This window comes from Protopterus annectens, chromosome 14.part0 (assembly GCF_019279795.1).
Source record: "Protopterus annectens isolate FY-2018-M chromosome 14.part0, PAN1.0, whole genome shotgun sequence".
Lineage (NCBI taxonomy): Eukaryota > Metazoa > Chordata > Ceratodontiformes > Protopteridae > Protopterus > Protopterus annectens.
In genome coordinates, this window is record NC_056748.1 from 839,827,774 (window position 1) to 839,845,588 (window position 17,815).

Genomic DNA, 17,815 nt, shown 5'->3' on the forward strand with positions numbered 1-17,815 from the left:
ATCTAGAGGGGCAGTCACAGGGGAAGCAGACACAGAAGGCCTAATGGCCATGAAGGTATTAAATGAGCTTTGAGAGAAAGCTTGCCAACCAAGCAGACTTTCTGAAGGAGGAGACATACTTTGTATTTTCTTTTTTAAGGAAGAGGTAGGCCTGGAGGGCATAGAGCCTAAGAGAGCCTAGGTTCAGACTGTTCTAAAGCAGTGGAAGGACAGATCTGGATGTCCATTGCAAGACAAGGTTTCCCCCTTTTCGTCGGCACCCGATGTCTGCAAAAACCTCCATGGATGTGCTTTCAGCCCTAGGTTCTGCAGCCTCCCAAACAGTACCTGCTACACCTAACACAGCTTATTCTGTACGTTTCCTCAAGGTGAACGTCAGCCACAGGGGGAATGTTGGGTGGAGAAGGTGCAGCAGTAGGTTCAGGCTTGGAAACTTTGGCCTTTTGTTGTGGCTCGACGGTCTGACTGGACGGCCCTTCCATCTCCAAGCCAGATGTTTAAGATGCTGGTTTTCTAAGTACATGTTTAAGGTGTGCAGATGGCTGTGAAGAGTCTTAGGAATGAAGCCCTGACAAACTGCACAGGTTTTATGGTTGTGGTTGGGCCCTAAACAAAAGGAGGTCTTGGGCTTCCTTATGGGGCATGTGACATCCGCACCTACACTTCACTTTCCTGGATGACAGGAACCTAAGCAGGCATGCAGTGACCAAAAAGAGAAGAAGAAAACAGCCTCAACGAGGTACTTATCTTAAATTCAAAAATCCAATGGCAGAGGCAGCAGGAAGAGCCGACGTTTGACTGGTGGCAGAGAAGTTCTGAGGAAAGTTACATGCAGACATCACTTTTATGGCTCACGCACCCATGGCCAACGTTAGACATCCCACATATCTTGTGGTGACTAAAGCTTCTGTATACTGGATGGACGTTCTGGTAGCTAAGCAGAGGATAACCCAAAGCTTATGAATACTGGAACATGGAAATAGAAGGACATCAGCAGCTCACATTTTATAGCAAATTTAAAGACAGATGTAATCAATTTGTATTAAAGCCACAAAAACATTAAACAGATATGGGTTCAACACAAACTTCTAAAGAATGTCAGTTGTTACTGGTTTAAAGCTAGAACATTTACTTCTAAACCACACAGATAATGATCGTTTAAGCCATTCACTAATTTACGAAAAACATGAATTAACATGGAAAGCCCCGACACTGTTTATGATGCCTTGCTGCAGATGGTACAAAATTCTTTGAAGATGTAAAATGAATCACACACTGACGAGTGAGAAACTAAGGCATCAGTAACATCAGAACACATTCTGAGGAAGATGATCTATTTTTAACAAACTCAAGATGAGAAATTTTCTTAAATAATTCTCAAATTCTCATTCTAGTAATTATTAATGTAAAATACTAAGTCAACAAAAGAGCTGCAAAGAGCAGTGACAGTTCAGGAATCATCTGCCTGAGTTGGTGGTATCTAAATTTCATGGTACCTTAGCCAAATTTCCCCTAGTCAGTATGAATACCACCTTGGGATTCCCCTGACAAAGAAGACACTGTCCTAGTGGGCCAAACATGGTCAACAAAGTATAAATAAATAAATAAATTGCATTCTTCTATGTACTCGCATAATCTGATTTCTTCTATTAATTTAAGTTGTTCATTTCAATGTGGATGTTTTTAGCCCAGTGATGGCTGTTGTGACAATTAGAACATTTACATCTCCTGCCGTATGTATCTAGCAGAGATGAATTAAGTTACAGGACTCTCAAGATTACTCTATCTGCCCAACTTGTTACTTTATTTCAATATGCCACATCTTACCATATGTTAATACCCATTAGTGCGTGATGCAGTTTCTCAGGAAAAAAAATCTTTATGGATGACTTCACTACAGAAAAACATGTTGTTGATGCTAAATGTGTATGCTTTGCATTTAAAAATGTGCTATATAACAACTTAAAAGCAAGCACTGCATCTGGGGGTACTATATTATATTTAAACAGCATACTATGTCTCAGTGATGGCGAACTTATGACAAACTTGTCAAAGGTGACCCTTCATTGTTCAACACACGAGTTACCAAAGAAACTGCTTTAGCATTCGTTGCTCGTGTGAAATGCATTGCGTTATTTTTTGCCAGGAGTCAGTTCAACACTGCTGCAAAAGTAAGGAAATAATTAACCTCCTAATGACAATAATTAGATTTATAGACTTATTTTACTTCAGAAAAAGTATATTAATTCACGTTCATTTTTTCTGTCAGTTCTCAAATTAATAGTACTAGTAGTTTAAAACTGTCCATGTTTCTTATTTCTAGATATATCCCAGATTCTCTTCATATTTATCCCTGATGTATTGAGAGCTACGCTGTTTTTATTTATTTTTGTTTGGGGGAGGGGAAAGACACACCAGCAGAGTCAAGTTAGGCATTTTCCAAATTTTGGACACACCAAACTGAAACGTTTCGCCATCACTATATTATACCTACTGTACCTAACCAGGCATATCCAACAATTAGAACATCCACAGAGGTTCCTCATTAAAAGAATACAGGGCATTAAGTAACATGTCCTATGCAGATTTGCTTAAAACCCTATCTCTGTATTCTGTCTCGTACAGCCAGTTGAAGGGGAAGCTATGCCTGGCATAAAAGGCATTGTCAGACCCCAACCTAAGGGGCATGCTGCATATCCACAAAACAAACTGCACCAGAATTACCTGTTCTACAGACTTAAACCTTGCCTGTTATATAAATAGGACATAAAACAGGTATGCAACCCAGAGACTATACCTTCTCTGGAAAAGGCTCTCCAGCCATGTGAAGCAGAGTTCCTCCCTAACCCAATTCAAGTGTAACCTGGACACTGGATGCAGAACAGGAAACTCATCACTGGTATGGCATCTATGCTGCTTAAGACACACCTATGAACCTACAGCTCCTTTCAAAAACCTATTATAATCTGCCTTAAGAACTGCACAGCCCCTGACAACCTGATCAACATTAGACAATTACCATAAATCTAGTCAAGACATAGCATTACCCATCTCTGTGCCGCAGAGGTTATAAAGCCCTGACTAAACTCAAACGACTTAAGTTCAAACTGCAACTCGAGTGCTCCAAAAGATAAAAAGGGAAAGGTGGCAGTGGGCAGATTATAGCAGCTCACTCAGACTGACAGCTGCAACACATCTCCCACAAATAAGTACCAAACAACGGAAATAACTACAGATTTATATAGCATCACTTTTCCAACTACATCAACTGGAGCTCTCTGAATTTAAATATATTTAGCTCCAATTTCTTCCCACATTGTGTATGAACAATCAGCCTTCCATAGTGCGTGTGTTTGCGTGTGTGTCCTTAAATTCAAAAAAGAATGGTATACAATCCATGGCTTGATTCTTAGCCTTGTGTCCAATGAGTTCCAGAATAGCTTCCACCTTCAGGACCCTAACATGGATAAGCAGGACAACACAGAAAGAACACAGGAATGACATTATTTAATACTTGTCTTAAAAAAAAAAACAGCTAACAAAATACTTCTGCTGTATTCTATGCACACTGAATCCTGTGTCAAGCCTTTCAAGCCTGTGTTCGCTACAGAAGGGCACATAGTTAAAAACTTAAATAATCTTTTGTGTGTACTCTTTATTCAGTTACAATTAACACATTTTGGTTTTATCTGCTATTAAACAACCCATAACAAAAAACTTTACTATTCTTTAGCCTCATTTGACACACCTGAAAAAAATATTTTCAGTATTTTGAAAAAAATATATATGGATGCCAAAGAGAGCATGGGAAACTATAAGATGCTACCTAAAAAGTAAGCACAACTACCAAACAGAACTATTTCTTGTATTTCGGGGGAAAAAAAAAAAAAAAAAAAAAAACACGTGAAAGTCAGGTGGGAAAAAATGAAGAAACTCTTATCTGAACAATGAAACACAAATTAGATACTTATAACATACAAATAATTATCTTTTACCTTCTTTGACAGCTGACACTCTCACAAATACTGAAAATTCAACATTCTGAAAAATCTACAAAGCTAGATTCCTTCCAACAGAATTCTTGATCACACTCACTGTGATATTTTCTAGATCCAGATGTCTATTGTGAACGGTTTCACAAAGTTTTCGTATTTTCTCTTTAACTTTGCTCATCTCTTTTTCACTCAGCTGCTGATGTGCTGAAGGGTCCTGTTCCATCTCCAGTAATCGGATCATTAGATCTAAACTGGCTCTATCTAAATCCATGTTCAAACGGTCCCTGCTAAGGATGTACATTAATGCTGCTGTACATAGTGCTAGATTCTAAGAAAGAAAAATACAAATAAGTTACTCATACAAACATCAGGAAAAAAACTATGAATTTCATATTGTTCACAAATGACTTTACTTGATTAAAACACTATTACAAGCATAAAAAAACATTCTGCTATTATCTTAAAGTTCTCCAAATACTTACTTTACAATAGGAGTAAGTTCCAATTTTGGTGCCATCACCAAGGAATATTTTCCTTGCTGTAGAGCTTGACAAAATATAACAGAATTAGATGGAAAGACAGCATGGATGATTAAGATACCCATCCTGCTAGTTTCTGCTTATTTGGTAGCCAATTCTGTTGGTAGTGAAAATAAAGCTTCTACTAGCTTACCCATTGTTATCCAATAACCATGTACAAAATAATTTTCTCATGGAAGAGCAGAAAAGGGGCTAAAGCCTTGCTACAGTTGATCAATTACTATAAGAAGAATTCAGCATCAAAGTTAGGAAATAAGGAACCTCAACAGTAAGGGACTTTGTCTAGGCTCAATGGATACTTTCATCTATAATGGCCCCTCCCAAATGCATGGGTATCACAGCTAACTTGCCTACTTCAAGTATCCCTGATATTCACCTAATGTGCAGTTCTACTGTAAATATGCTATACTCCTAATCCAACTTCAACCAGCCAACACCACCACACACATGCCTGCATGTCATCCATAAGAAAAGGTAATACTGCACACTGTTCATCTTCCCAGTTTATGAGATTTAGTGCACAGAGTTAAGGCTCTGAACTGCAGTTACTTTGGTACAGGACTTGATTCCCTCAGCCCTCATTTACCTACTGAGTGACCTTAACCAAGTCACTTAACTAGACATTGTTTCTGGGTCACTCCTGAAAATGCACTGCGTGCCCAATGACCCTACGTGGATATTACTATTATTAATATTCATTATGGACTCATAGGTTCATAGGTGTGTACTAGGCTAATGGCCCTCGGGCCTTTACAAGCCTAGCCCATACGATTACCCTGGCATTGTGCCATCCGACCTTAGTTCCCAGTGCCTCTGTCGAGCAAAGCCACTGGAGTGATCCCTGGGGTGAATTTTCTATTTCCCATCCACTCATCAAGATTTCTCTTGAAGTGGGCCAGTGAGGTGCTCTGCTTGACATGTATGGGAAATCTATTCCATAGCATGGGCAGACTTTGGGTTACGAACCTGTCCCTCCAGCATGTTCTGTTGATTGTGGTAATGAGGTTGAGGTCTCTGGAGCGTGTGGTATGGACGGATTGGGATTTCTTTAGATGTAGCATTTCTAACAGAGCTGGGTCAGACATGGCTTTGTAAGTCAAGCAGAGATTGCCTCTAAGTAGGCAATATGAGACAGAGAATAGTTGGAGTTTTTTTAGTCTATCCATATAGGACAAATGTTTAAGGCCTAGAATCCTCTTTGTGAGGTACTTTTGCGGCCTCTCCAGTTGTTCAGGTGTTTAGTGAGGTACATGCCAAATGGGGCATTGTACTCAATGATTGGCCTAATGATGGAAGAGTAGAGGGAGACGATGACCTCTTTCTTCCTGATGCAAAACCCTTAGTAATGAGATGTGCCACATAGAAGGACATTCTGACCACAGTGGCAATGTGGTGGTCAAAAGAGAGGTTGCTGTCGACCTGTGTTACCAGATCTCTTATAATGCCTTCTGTGTTCAGTGGACTACAATCGATGTGGTAATTCATGGGAACTGGGTTTTTCCCAAAGGGGATGACAACACATTATTTGGCATTGAGCTTAAGGCCATGGTTCTGACACCAGTCATTGGTCTCAGTGAGGTCTTTCTGTAGGATGTCAGCATCACTCGGGGAGTTAATAATAGCTCCCAACTTGCAATTGTCTGTGAACTTTGTCAGCCAGAGTCCCTTCGTGTTGGCCTGGACTTCAGAGAAGTAGATACCAAACTGGAGAGGACCCAGGACCAAACCCTGTGGGACTCCACTTGTGACTGGTTGGCAGTCTGACTTGGAGTCAGCTACTTTCACACTGTTTGTTCTACCTGTGAGCCAGTTTGCAACCCACCTAGTGATATAGAGGTTGATGCCTAGCTTAATGAGTTTTTCTATGATTCCTGAGTGGGGAATGGTATCAAAGGCCTTGGCCAGATTAAGGTAGGCTGTATGAACCACCTTCCCTTCATCCACAGCTCTGGTAACTGACTCAAAGAAGTTGACCGAGTTGAGCAGGCATGATCTACCCTTTACAAAACCAAACTGTTGGGATCCAGAGTTTGGAGATTCCCTATATCCTTGTTTATTAGGTCCACAATGATGCGTTCCACAGCTTTGCATATCAGACTCGTCAGTCTAACAGGACGATAGTTCCCAGGGTCTGTAGTCACTCCTCTGTTGTTGAGAGGGATGATTGTAGCAGTGTGCCATTTGGTAGGGACAAAGCCTGAGGTGAGGCTGTGATTGAACAGGGTACACAGGTGAGGTGCCAGTTCACATAGAGCACAGCCAGAGATATTGTCGGGTTCCACAGAAGCTGTATTCTTGGCCTTGGACAGCACTGTTTTAACCTGTGCAGCAGTAATACTGGGTGCCTGGCAAGCTACTGGTATTGTACGTTAACTAGCACCACAAAGTCAGTTACAGAGAACAGGCTGCCAGTAATATACTCATATGCCTTACACATTTGCATTGCTTTAAAGAAAAAGTGTTTTGTATGTATTTATCAAATGACACTAAAGGACTATGGAATGAAGTTGTAAATGACATCTTATAGTTTTGAGGTTTGCTTTGATCATCATTTTGACAACTGCACACAAAGCAGCTTACCTCACTGGATAATCTTCAACAGCAAAAACACTGTCATGTGTTGTCAACTACAGATGTTAAAGACCATGGAAGCAAAGTCTTTAAGAGCCTATCAGTCATAGTAGACCCTCCAAGTGTATGAAATCACATCAGACCCTTGGCTCAAGTAGCCTAAGCACATACCTTTTTTTCTTTCCTTTCCATTTTTTTTAGGTTAAACAAGGATGCAACACCACACTTCCAACAAAGAAATCGCCCACAGAAGAAATTGATGCTTTTTCCATAGCACAATGGGTCTTATTAAAACGGGTCTAGTTCTAATTTTCGAACTTTCAAAATGTTAACTTTCTTATGGTCGAGACCATAAAATCAAAGTTTTGAAAGTTTGAACCATTTAAATAGAGATTGCCATACAGCTCAGAATGGCATACTTACCATTCTCCTTACTGTAGTGTGATCTCAGAGTTGGTATATTTAATTAGCAGAGAGTGTGATGGGGTGGAGGTGGACTTGCCCCCTGCCAAAATGTAAAAAAAAAAATTTTTTTTGTTTCATTTTTTTTTTTTATTTAAATTCTAAACTTTTAAAACATCAGTCTTATGATCTCAAACATAAGAAAGTCAACATTTGAAAGTTTAAAATTTAGAAGCAGACCCATTAAAAAACATGTCTGCAAACAGCAAAAACAAATATATACATATATGTATGATTGTGCGTGTGTACATACACACACATACATATATGTACATATTGTTCTACTGCAGTAATTCAACACACTGCAAGGTTGACAGCAAGAATGTTGACCGCAGTATGTAAATATATGCAGAAGGTCAACAGCTGTGCCATACTGACAATCACAAGGTTGAGGAATATTCCCTTTACCCAGGGATTGTGCAATCTCGGAGTTGGGACATATAACCAGCAGGGGGTGTTAAGTTAATCTGCTGTTTGTTGGTTGCTTGTATGACTGCTTTACTCGCACAAGCGCAGTTGAGTATATATGTGAGCATGTATACATATATATATATATATATATATATATATATATATATATATATATATATATATATATACACACACACACACACACACACACACACACACACACACACACACACACACACACACACACACACATGCATATAAAACGCCACGTTTTTCTGGTACAAGGTATGGCTTTTAAGGAGAGTTATGCAGCCTACCCGAGTGCAGATCATTGCTGCCAGAAAGCATTCAATATACTATTTCTGTCTGAAGAATTCTGTTGGACGAAAACCTGTGTGTATTGCTGGCGTTTATCTGTTTTTGGAGTGAAAAATAGACACTTTTTGTGGAGCCGAGTTTTTCATAAGTGACTCCTGACTGCCCTTATTTATTTGATTCTATCACAAGAAAGTGCAGTTTTGTACCTACCATAAAAGTAGATGTTCGAGTGGTTATGCTGCTGCAGTCATCAACACTTGTGTTATCCTGCCGTCAGGCGGTCCCGCAGTCGGCCTGAATTCCAAAGCCTTGGTCCTGCTTCGTTTGTTGTCGCTTCTTCCCTGACGTCAGTGCGGCAGGGGTATAAAAGAGGCAGCCAACGCCATTTTCTTCAGTTTTTCTTGCCCCAGATGTCAGGTGCCCCAACTAAGAAGGCAAAATAAGAAACTTGCAAAACATACCTTAGTGCAAAACAATGGTACTAGTTGTAAGCAAATACACCATATAGACATGCATCCCAAAGGTTGAAGTACATGGAGGTGTAAGAAAAGCCTTGTTAGAGGGGATGGTGGGAGGGTAACCTGGACTGCAGCAGCATAACCACTCGAACATCTACATTTATGGTAGGTACAAAACTGTACTATGTTCATTGTGCTATGCTGCTGCAGACATCACACTTGGGTAGAGTCCCAAAGCTATGGTTGGGTGGTAGGAGCTACACTGGGTTAGGTGCAGCTAAGATGCCCTGCAGAACTGAAATGGCAAACCCAGCTCTGGTTTTTGAGTATAGAGGAAGGTGGTAATGCTTGGTGAAGGTGTGCACTGAACTCCAGGTAGCTGCCTCCAGAATGTCCTTTGTTGGGACTCCTCGGAGGAAGGCTGCTGAGGTTGCTGTAGCCCTGGTAGAGTGAGACCTAATTCTAGCAGGCACTGGCTTCCCATGGTGTGAGTAGCAAAAGCGGATGCAATTTGCTATCCATTTGGAGATGGTCTATTTTGAAATAGCCTTTCCTTCTGAACCTGGTGCATAGGATACCAGGAGTTGGTCAGACTTTCTGTAGGCCTTTGTCTTATCCAAATAGTAACGTAACTGTCTGTGAATGTCCAAAGAGTGAAGGAGTCTTTCTCCTTTATTCTGTGGGTTTGGATAAAAGGTGGGCATGTGTATGGTCCGATTGCGAGCCACACTGGATACTACCTTTGGCATGAAGGAAGGGTTGGTGCGTCGAGATATTCTGTCCTGATGGAAAATGATGAAAGGTTCCACTGCCATAAGTGCCTGCAGTTCTGAGACTCTGCGTGCTGAGGTGATAGCCAGCAGCAGGGCTGTTTTCCATAAGTATTGAAGCTCTGCTGAAAAGGCTGGTTCGAAAGGAGGAAGTGTTAACTTTTCCAGAACAAAATTTAGATCCCAAGTTGGAGTTGGTGGTTTTCTGGGAGGTCTTATATTCTTTGCCCCTCTGAGAAACTGCCTTAGCAAAGGATGAAAGAAAATGGGAGGAACCGTATCACATTGGGCTGAAATGGCTGAAGCATGGATCTTTATGGATGAGAAAGAAAGGCCTTTGTGTAGCATCTCAGTTAGATATTGGAGTATGTGCGGAATATTTGGGATGCCAGGATTTACGCTTCTGGCCTGGCTCCATACACAAAATCTTTTACATTTGTCTGAGTAAGTTTTTCTGGTGCTGGGCCTCCTGGCCTCCAAAATCACATTCTGGACGTCCTTTGAGAGAAGTGTTGTTTGATAATTTAAGGTATTTTCCATGCAGCTAGATTTAAAGTCCTTAGTTGACTGTGAAGGATCTGAGAGTTTTGTTGGGTTAACAGCAGAGGGAATTGAGGTAAGATCCATGGAGGGTTGCGAGTAAAGTTTCGTAATAGTGGGTACCAGTGTTGACGTGGCCAGTCCGGAGCAATGAGGATCATCTGTGGTCTCTGATCTGGCTTTCAAGTAATACCTGGGTCAGTAGAGGCAGAGGTGGGAAGGCGTAGACTGACAATGCTGTCCAACTGAATGATAGGGCATCCACTTTCCAGGCCAGGGGATGATAAGTCCTTGTGCAAAATTTTTGTAGCTGGCAATTGTTGGTTGAGGCAAACAGATCTATGTCTGGTGGTCCTCACCTTTGAGTTATCATTGAGAATACTTGTGGGTGTAGTCTCCACTCGTGAGGGTCTGTCAAATTTCTGCTTAACTTGTCTGCCAAAATGTTTTCTTTTTCTGGCAGGAATTGTGCTTGCAGTTGTACTTGATAAGTTAATGCTGTGTTCCACAAGTCCATTGCCTGTCTGCATAGTGGGTAGGAGTGCGTTCCTCCTTGTTATGTACCACATTACTGTGGTGTAGTCCGTCCTTATTAGACGTTGTCCTGGATGCAAGAGGTCCTTGAAGGCTGTTAGTGTATATTTACAGCTAGCATCTCCTTTTGATTGATGTGTAGTTGCCATTGGTTTGCAGACCTTTGCCCTGTATGCACTGTCCTGCCATGTGTGCACCCCAGGCGTAGTCTGATGAATCTGTTGTCAAGGTTTAGTTTGCTGGAGGCGAGACAAAATGAAGGCCCTTGTTTGCTTGGCATGCTTGAGCCCACCATAGAAACTCTTTTTGAAGACAGGGAATGAGAGTTATACTTGCTTCAAGGCTGTGTCTGTGTTGGGACCATACACTTTTTAGGTACCATTGTAGTTCTCATATGCAGCCTTGCATATGCAATTAGTTGAATGCAGGATGCCATGTACCCCAATGCCTGCAGGAATTTCCTTGAAGTGAGCTAGGTAGAAGTTGCCATCTGTTTGAAGTACTGAGCCAGTTGTTTTTGCTCGTCTGGCGTGAGTTAAGCCATCTGGGCCGTTGTATTCAAGCTGGCACCCAGGAAAATTATTTCTTGTGAGAGTATTAGTTTTGACTTATTTTTGTTTACTGTGTACCCTAGGCAACTTAGCAACTTTGTTACAAATGCCAGATGCTGTAGTAGGATGTCTTTGCTGTCCGCTTGGATCAGGCAGTCGTCCAGATATGGATAAATTTGTATTCCTCGCTGTCTGCAGTATGCAATTACTGATGCCAGGCATTTTGTGAATACTCTGGGCGCAGTAGATAAGCCAAAGGGCAATGCAGAGAATTGATAATGTGTTGTGCCTGCCAAAAATCTGAGGTATCTTCTGCAATCTTGTCTGATAGGGACATGCAGGTATGCCTCTTGGAGGTCCAATGTTACCAGCCAAGACTCCTTGCCCAGCATGGGAAGAAGCTGCTGTAGTGTGAGCATTTTGAATTTGGGAATGTCCAGGTACGTGTTTAGAATTGAAAGGTCTAAGATGGGTCTCCAGGCTTTGTCCTTTCTTGGTACTAGAAACAGTCTTGAGTAAAATCCTTGACCTTGCTCTTTTGCAGGTACCTTTTGAATTGCTTTCATTTTCATGAGAGCTGAAATTTGCTTTTGTGCCTCTGCCCATTGGTTTGTTGGCAGATTAGGCATGCCTCTCATCCGTGGTAAAGTGTGAAAATGAAATCTGTACCCTCGGGTAATAATATCCGGAACCCATTTGTCCTTTGTTATGATGTGCCAGTTTTGTGGAAAAAGAGCCAGTTTTCCTCCTAGAGGTGCTGCCTGGGCAATTTTGCTTGGCAGGTGAAGAGGAAAGTCATTGAGTTTGTTTTCTGAAGGGTTGAGATCTGTCGTCTCCCCCTCTTTGAGTTGTTGCTTGCCATTGTCTAGGCCTGAAGGTACCTTGTGCCTGGCCTCTGCCCCTAGGGCATCTGTACCTGCCCCTTTGGGGTCTGTCTGAAGCAGGAAAGGACCAGTTTTTTGATGGCCAGTTTCTGCTGAAGCGAGGAGGTTGTACCTGTAAAAAATCTTTAACTGTTTGCATTGATTTTGCCTTTTCTTCTATCTTCTTTAAAAGTTCCTCTGCTTTGACACCAAATAATGCATCCTTTTGCAGTGGAGCATCCAGTAACTTTGCTTTGACATGTTCTGGTAAGGTCTGCTCTTTTAGCCAAAGCATGTCTACGTATTACAGACCCTGTGACTGCTGCCCTGCATGAGGCCTCCAAAGAATCAAAACCACACTGCAAGGTATGTTTTCCCACTTGTTCTGCTGCATGCAACAAATCTTGCATCCCTTTGAATTCTAGTTGATCTGTTTGAGGGATCACTTTCTGTTTTAACTGAGTCAGCAAGTACTGCTGGCATTTAATCATGTGGAATTGGCAGTTTAATGCCCTCATGGCCAAAGTGGCAGAGGTATACACTTTTTTCCCCCATCTTTCTAATGCCCTGCAGGTAGTGGATTCTTAGCAGTAGAGGCCTTAACCCCTTTGGGACCCTGGGAAATGGTTTCTGGGTCTGCAGCAGGGCTTTTATATAAAAACTTGTGAGAGTCAGGGACTCGATAGAATCCGTCTGGTTTAGGTGGTGCTGGAGGTAAGGAATCTGGATTTAGACTGGATTCAGTGTAGACATCATCTAGAATGTCTAAAACAGGAAAAATGGCTAGGGGTCTATGCTGAGGTAGAAGAAGAAACTCACGGAGTCTTTTCTTGGAGTCAGAGTAATCTTGTCCTTCCCAGTGGAAATGCTCTCTCATGGTGTGCAGGGTTTCCCCAAAAGAGAAGTCTTCAAGGGGGGGGGGGGGGGGGCAGAGGGAATAGACTCCTCAGCATGAGTCTTTATAGAGAGGGAAGGGGTAATCCCAGTTCCTCAGAATCTGCTGAGGAAATGGATTCCTGGTCAGAAGGAAGTAAATCTTCCTCCAGTCTAGGCCTTTTGTCAGGAGGGGGCTGGGAACCTCTGATAAGGGTAATCAGGTCCTCCGCCATTTTGAGCATCTGTTTTTTAGGCATAGGGGCCTGTGTGGGAGTCTGTGGACCCAGTTTTTTAGCCTTTGGAAGTTTAGCGTATGACTTAACGGAGAGAGTCGTCGGTTTAAAGACGCCTTCTGAAACCGAAGGCCTGTCCATAGTCTCCGGATCACCGCCAGTGCTGGCATCCGCGAGTTGAGGAGGAACCAGCTCCAGTGGCCCAGTAGATTCTGAGTGAGAGGCAGTCGTATTTTCTAAATCTGCGGTAGTCAAGGGCTGCGTAGGTGCCTCACTGAATACCGAAGATCTGGCGGCAGGCCTAACCGAGACCTCTGTATCTGGGTCTAGGTGTAGGCTGCCTTTCTTTGTCCTTGCGTTTTTTAAACATAGCGGTTGTCGGAGGTTCCGGCGACATAATGTAGTTGTATTTTCTGCCAAAATAATGTTGGGCGGTGTCAGCCCGATGCTTAGTGCGTTTATTGAACCTAGCGCAAAACCGACAACCAGAAACGTCGTGGTCTGGGCCTAGGCAAGGAATACAATAAGAATGAAAATCCTTATGAGGTATTTGCTTCCCACAAGAAATACAATTATTAACTTTGTCTGACATCGGTCTGAGGCAAGAAAAGTTTCTCCAATGGGGTACTTAGCTTTATAGAAGACTTCGGCTGAAATTCTGTTAGAAAATCTCAGGAGCTGGCTGACCGTCACTTGCGAACTGCTTCTGCTTCGGGCCCCCCGCGGCAAGAAAGACTGAAGAAAATGGCATCGGCTGCCTCTTTTATACCCCTGCCACACTGACGTCTGGGAAGAAGCGACGACAACTGACGTCGGACCAAGGCTTTGGAATTCAGGCCAACTGTGGGACCGCCTGACGGCAGGATAACCCAAGTGTGATGACTGCAGCAGCATAGCACGACGAACATCCTTCATACAGGCAGAAAGCTACAAACAAGAGGAAGCATCTATGACCATTTATCAAGATCAGGAAGTTGAGTTGGAATTATCCATCACAAAATCTCAGAAGCAGATAACATATTAACAAAAGAACTTACAAGTCAGGTTTATCTCTTTATGAAGTTATAATACTAAGCACAACAGGATCAGTAAGTCTGGTGTGGTGGGAATGCATTACTGCCTTCATAAAATAAAGCAGACACTGAATTAGTTGTAAGAATTGAAGCACTTCAGAGTTTTTTTTTTCTTTTATTAAAGTTTCATTTTGGTTTTCTCCTTTCAAATAGGGGTCGGTTTAGTTTGCCCAAGTGTCAAACACAATCACCTCTCGTGTCACAAGCATTCATCTGGCTGCTTCCAGCAGGCTAATTACAAATCAGTGTTCACCTCAAGTACAGATACCCAAACATTTTACACCCTTCTAATTGTATGCAGGGTGCACTGTGTTGGCCAGTTTAAGCTGGTGGTATTGAGAACATAAAACTACTGGCAAGCAATTTTCCAAAACAAGAAATTTACTAATTAACACAATCTAGCTGCTATGCTGTACAGGTACTGTAACAAAAGTTTTTTTTTCCCCCTGTGCAAGTCTTTGATGTAGTTTGAGTGTTAGAACATCAGGCTTTTCATTTTTTTAACTAAATGACTGGTGTGCTTTAAATATGGTTACTGGTGGTATGGCGGTAGCGTTACCACCTCACAGCAAGAGGTTCTCCCGTTCGATTCTCGGCGTGGCTTGGGAGTGCCTTCTGTGTGGAGTCTGCATGTCCTCCCCGTGGATGGGTAGCGTTTGAAAGACATGCGTGCGTAAATGGGCATGCCTTCGTTGAAGGTTGGGAGTCAAGCTGGCACCTCTGCATTTCGTAAAAATCTACTGCCAATCATTAGCGGACCGGAGTTCCGCTGTGGCGACCCCTTACCGGGAAAAAGCCGAAAGACAAACAACTAACAGATAATTTTCAGGACATCTTACGATCTTACTAAGTCACTAAACTGAAATTAATATAACAGCAGATGTTCAAATGTTCACTGCTGTAATATAGTACAGTTGTGTACACTTACCATAAATGTAGATGTTCAAGTGCATTCACTGTTGCAGTCATTACATTTGGGTAATCTGCTTGCAGGTTGCCCTCAGTCGGCCTGATTAAAGTCTTGGTTCCTGCATCGGTTGCTGTCCCTTCTTCCATGACGTCAGGTCGTCAGGGGTACAAAACATGCAGCAGACTCCATTACATCAGTTTTTCTTGCCGAAGATGTCACGTGCCCACCTAATGGGAAGCAATTAAACATAAAAACACAAAGGTATACCTCCAACAAAAAAGCAAATACTCCAAAAAGGCTTTTAAGCATAGTAAAGGAAAGTAGAGGTATAGCCAAAAGAAGTTAGGGGGCAGGAGGGAGGGTACCCAGGACTGCAACAGTGAATACACTCGAACATCTACATTTATGGCAAGTGTACACAACTGTACTATGTTCTTTGTGTTTCACTGTTGCAGTGAGTACATTTGGGTAGATTCCCAAAACTATGGATGGGAAGAGGAGTTTAAATAGCATTAGGGACAGCTATAAGGCCCTTCAAGACTACAGTGGCAATGCCAGCTCTAGATTTAGAGAAAATTGGCAAATGATAATGCTTGGTGAAAGTATGTACAAAACTCCAGGTAGCAGCTTCTAGGATGTCCCTAGTAGGAACGCCTCTGAGAAAGACTGTAGAAGTATATGCAGCCCTGGTGGAGTGAGGTCTGATCCCCTGGGGGATAGGTTTTCCATGGTGCTTATAGCAGAAATGAATGCAATGGCTTATCCATTTAGAAATGGTTTGTTTTGAAATAGCCTTCACCTCTGCCCCTGCAGCAAATGCTACCAGCAGTTCAGATTTTCTTTGCGGTTTAGTCCTGTCCAAGTAGAATCTAAGATATCTGTGCACATCCAAGGAATGCAGTATCCATCCCCCTTTGTTCTGTGGATTAGGAAAAAAGGTTGGCAAATGAATGGACTGATTAACAGCCACACTGGAAACCACCTTGGGCATGAAGGATGGATTGGTTCTGAGTGACACCCTGTCTGCATGAAAGATGATGAAAGGCTCCACTGCCATAAGGGCCTGTAATTCAGATACCCTTCTAGCTGAAGTGATTGCTAAAAGGAAAGCTGTTTTCCAAGAAAGAAATTTTAAGTCTGCAGTCGTAGCTGGCTCGAAAGGCGGTAGAGTGAGTTTCTCCAATACAAAGTTAAGATCCAGGGCTGGGGTTGGAGCTCTCCTGGGTGGTCTCAAATTTTTGGCCACTCTGAGGAACTGCTTGAGCAGTGGATGAGAGAAGAGGGGTGGTTTTGTGTTATAATGAGCTGAAATGGCTGAGGCGTGGATTTTAATGGAGGAAAAACACAGGCCCTTGTGAAGCATCTCGGACAAGTGTTGTAAAATCTGAGGTAAATTGGGAGCTGCTGTGCTCGCTCATCCCTTGAGATTGGTTCCAGGCCCAGAATTTTTTCCATTTTTCAGCATAAGATTTTCTAGTAGTAGGCCTCCTTGCCTCTAGGATGACATCCATCACAGGTTTGCTGAGGGATGGTAAAGGATTGTTTAAGTAATTAGCCAGGCTGCAAGGTTCAGTATTGGAAGCTGAGGGTGCAGAATCTGGTTCTCCTGCTGAGACAGCAAGGAAGGAGTCTGAGGCAGGTGCCATGGAGATAACCGTGACATACTGCACAGGAGGGGGTACCAGTGTTGGCGCGGCCAGTCTGGAGCAATCAAAATCATTCTTGGTTTGTCCTGTTTGACTTTTAGTAGTACTTTGGAGAGCAGAGTCAGTGGGGGAAAGGCACAGACTGATAGGTTTGTCCAGCTGAAGGACAGAGCATCCACTTTCCAGGCTTGTTTGCGGGGAGTCCTTGTGCAAAATTTGTCCAATTAGTAGTTCTGGTGGGAGGCAAACAGGTCTATATCTGGGCTCCCTCATTCGCTTGTCAACATGCTGAAAATCCTTGGTTTCAGTTTCCACTTGTGTGGGTCCATGAGGTTTCTGCTTAGTCCGTCTGCCAGTGTATTTAATTTTCCTGACACAAATTGAGCTTGTAGGTGCACTTGATAGCTCAAAGTTGTGTTCCACAATGCCATGGCTAGTCTGCAGTGGGGGTAAGAATGTGTACCCCCACCGCTTGTTTGTGTACCACATAACCATGGTGTTGTCAATCTTTACCATTGGTTGTCCTGGAAGAATATAGTCCTTGAAGGCTGTCAGTGCATTCTGTACAGCTAACATTTCTTTTTGATTGATATGCAGGTGCATTTGACTTGGGTTCCATTTGCCCTGAATGTACTTCCCTGCCAGGTGAGCGTTCCATTTGCCCTGAATGTACTTCCCTGCCAGGTGAGCCCTCCATGCATAGTCTGATGCATCTGTTGTTAGGGTTTGGGCGGGGGGTGGTGTGAAAGTTAGTCCCTTGTTTTGGTGGCAGGCCTTTGCCCACCAAAGGAACTCTAGGCGTAGGCAAGGTATAATAGGAATCATTGTTTCTAGGCTGTAAGAATGTTGACTCCATAGGCTTTTAGATACCAGAGCAGTTTCCTCATATGCAGTCTTGCATATGGAATTAGAAGAATGCAGAAGGCCATGAACCCCAAGGTTTACAGTATTTGTCTTGCAGATAGCAGGTTTTTTTTGGCCACTTGTTTGAAGTAGGTTGTCAAATGAATTTGCTTTTCTGGCGTGAGGTAAGCCATTTGGGAAGTTGTATTCAAGCTTGCTCCC

General features: G+C 42.6%; 1 protein-coding gene across 1 annotated transcript in view; it reads right to left on the minus strand.

Moving 5' to 3' along the window:
• WAPL (WAPL cohesin release factor) overlaps positions 1-17,815 on the minus strand; it is a 3,318,690-nt gene that overhangs the window by 1,316,199 nt on the left and 1,984,676 nt on the right. The window contains exon 11 of the mRNA XM_044056596.1: positions 4,096-4,323. Within this exon, the coding sequence (XP_043912531.1) occupies positions 4,096-4,323 (228 nt within the window). The remainder of the gene's footprint in view (positions 1-4,095; positions 4,324-17,815) is intronic.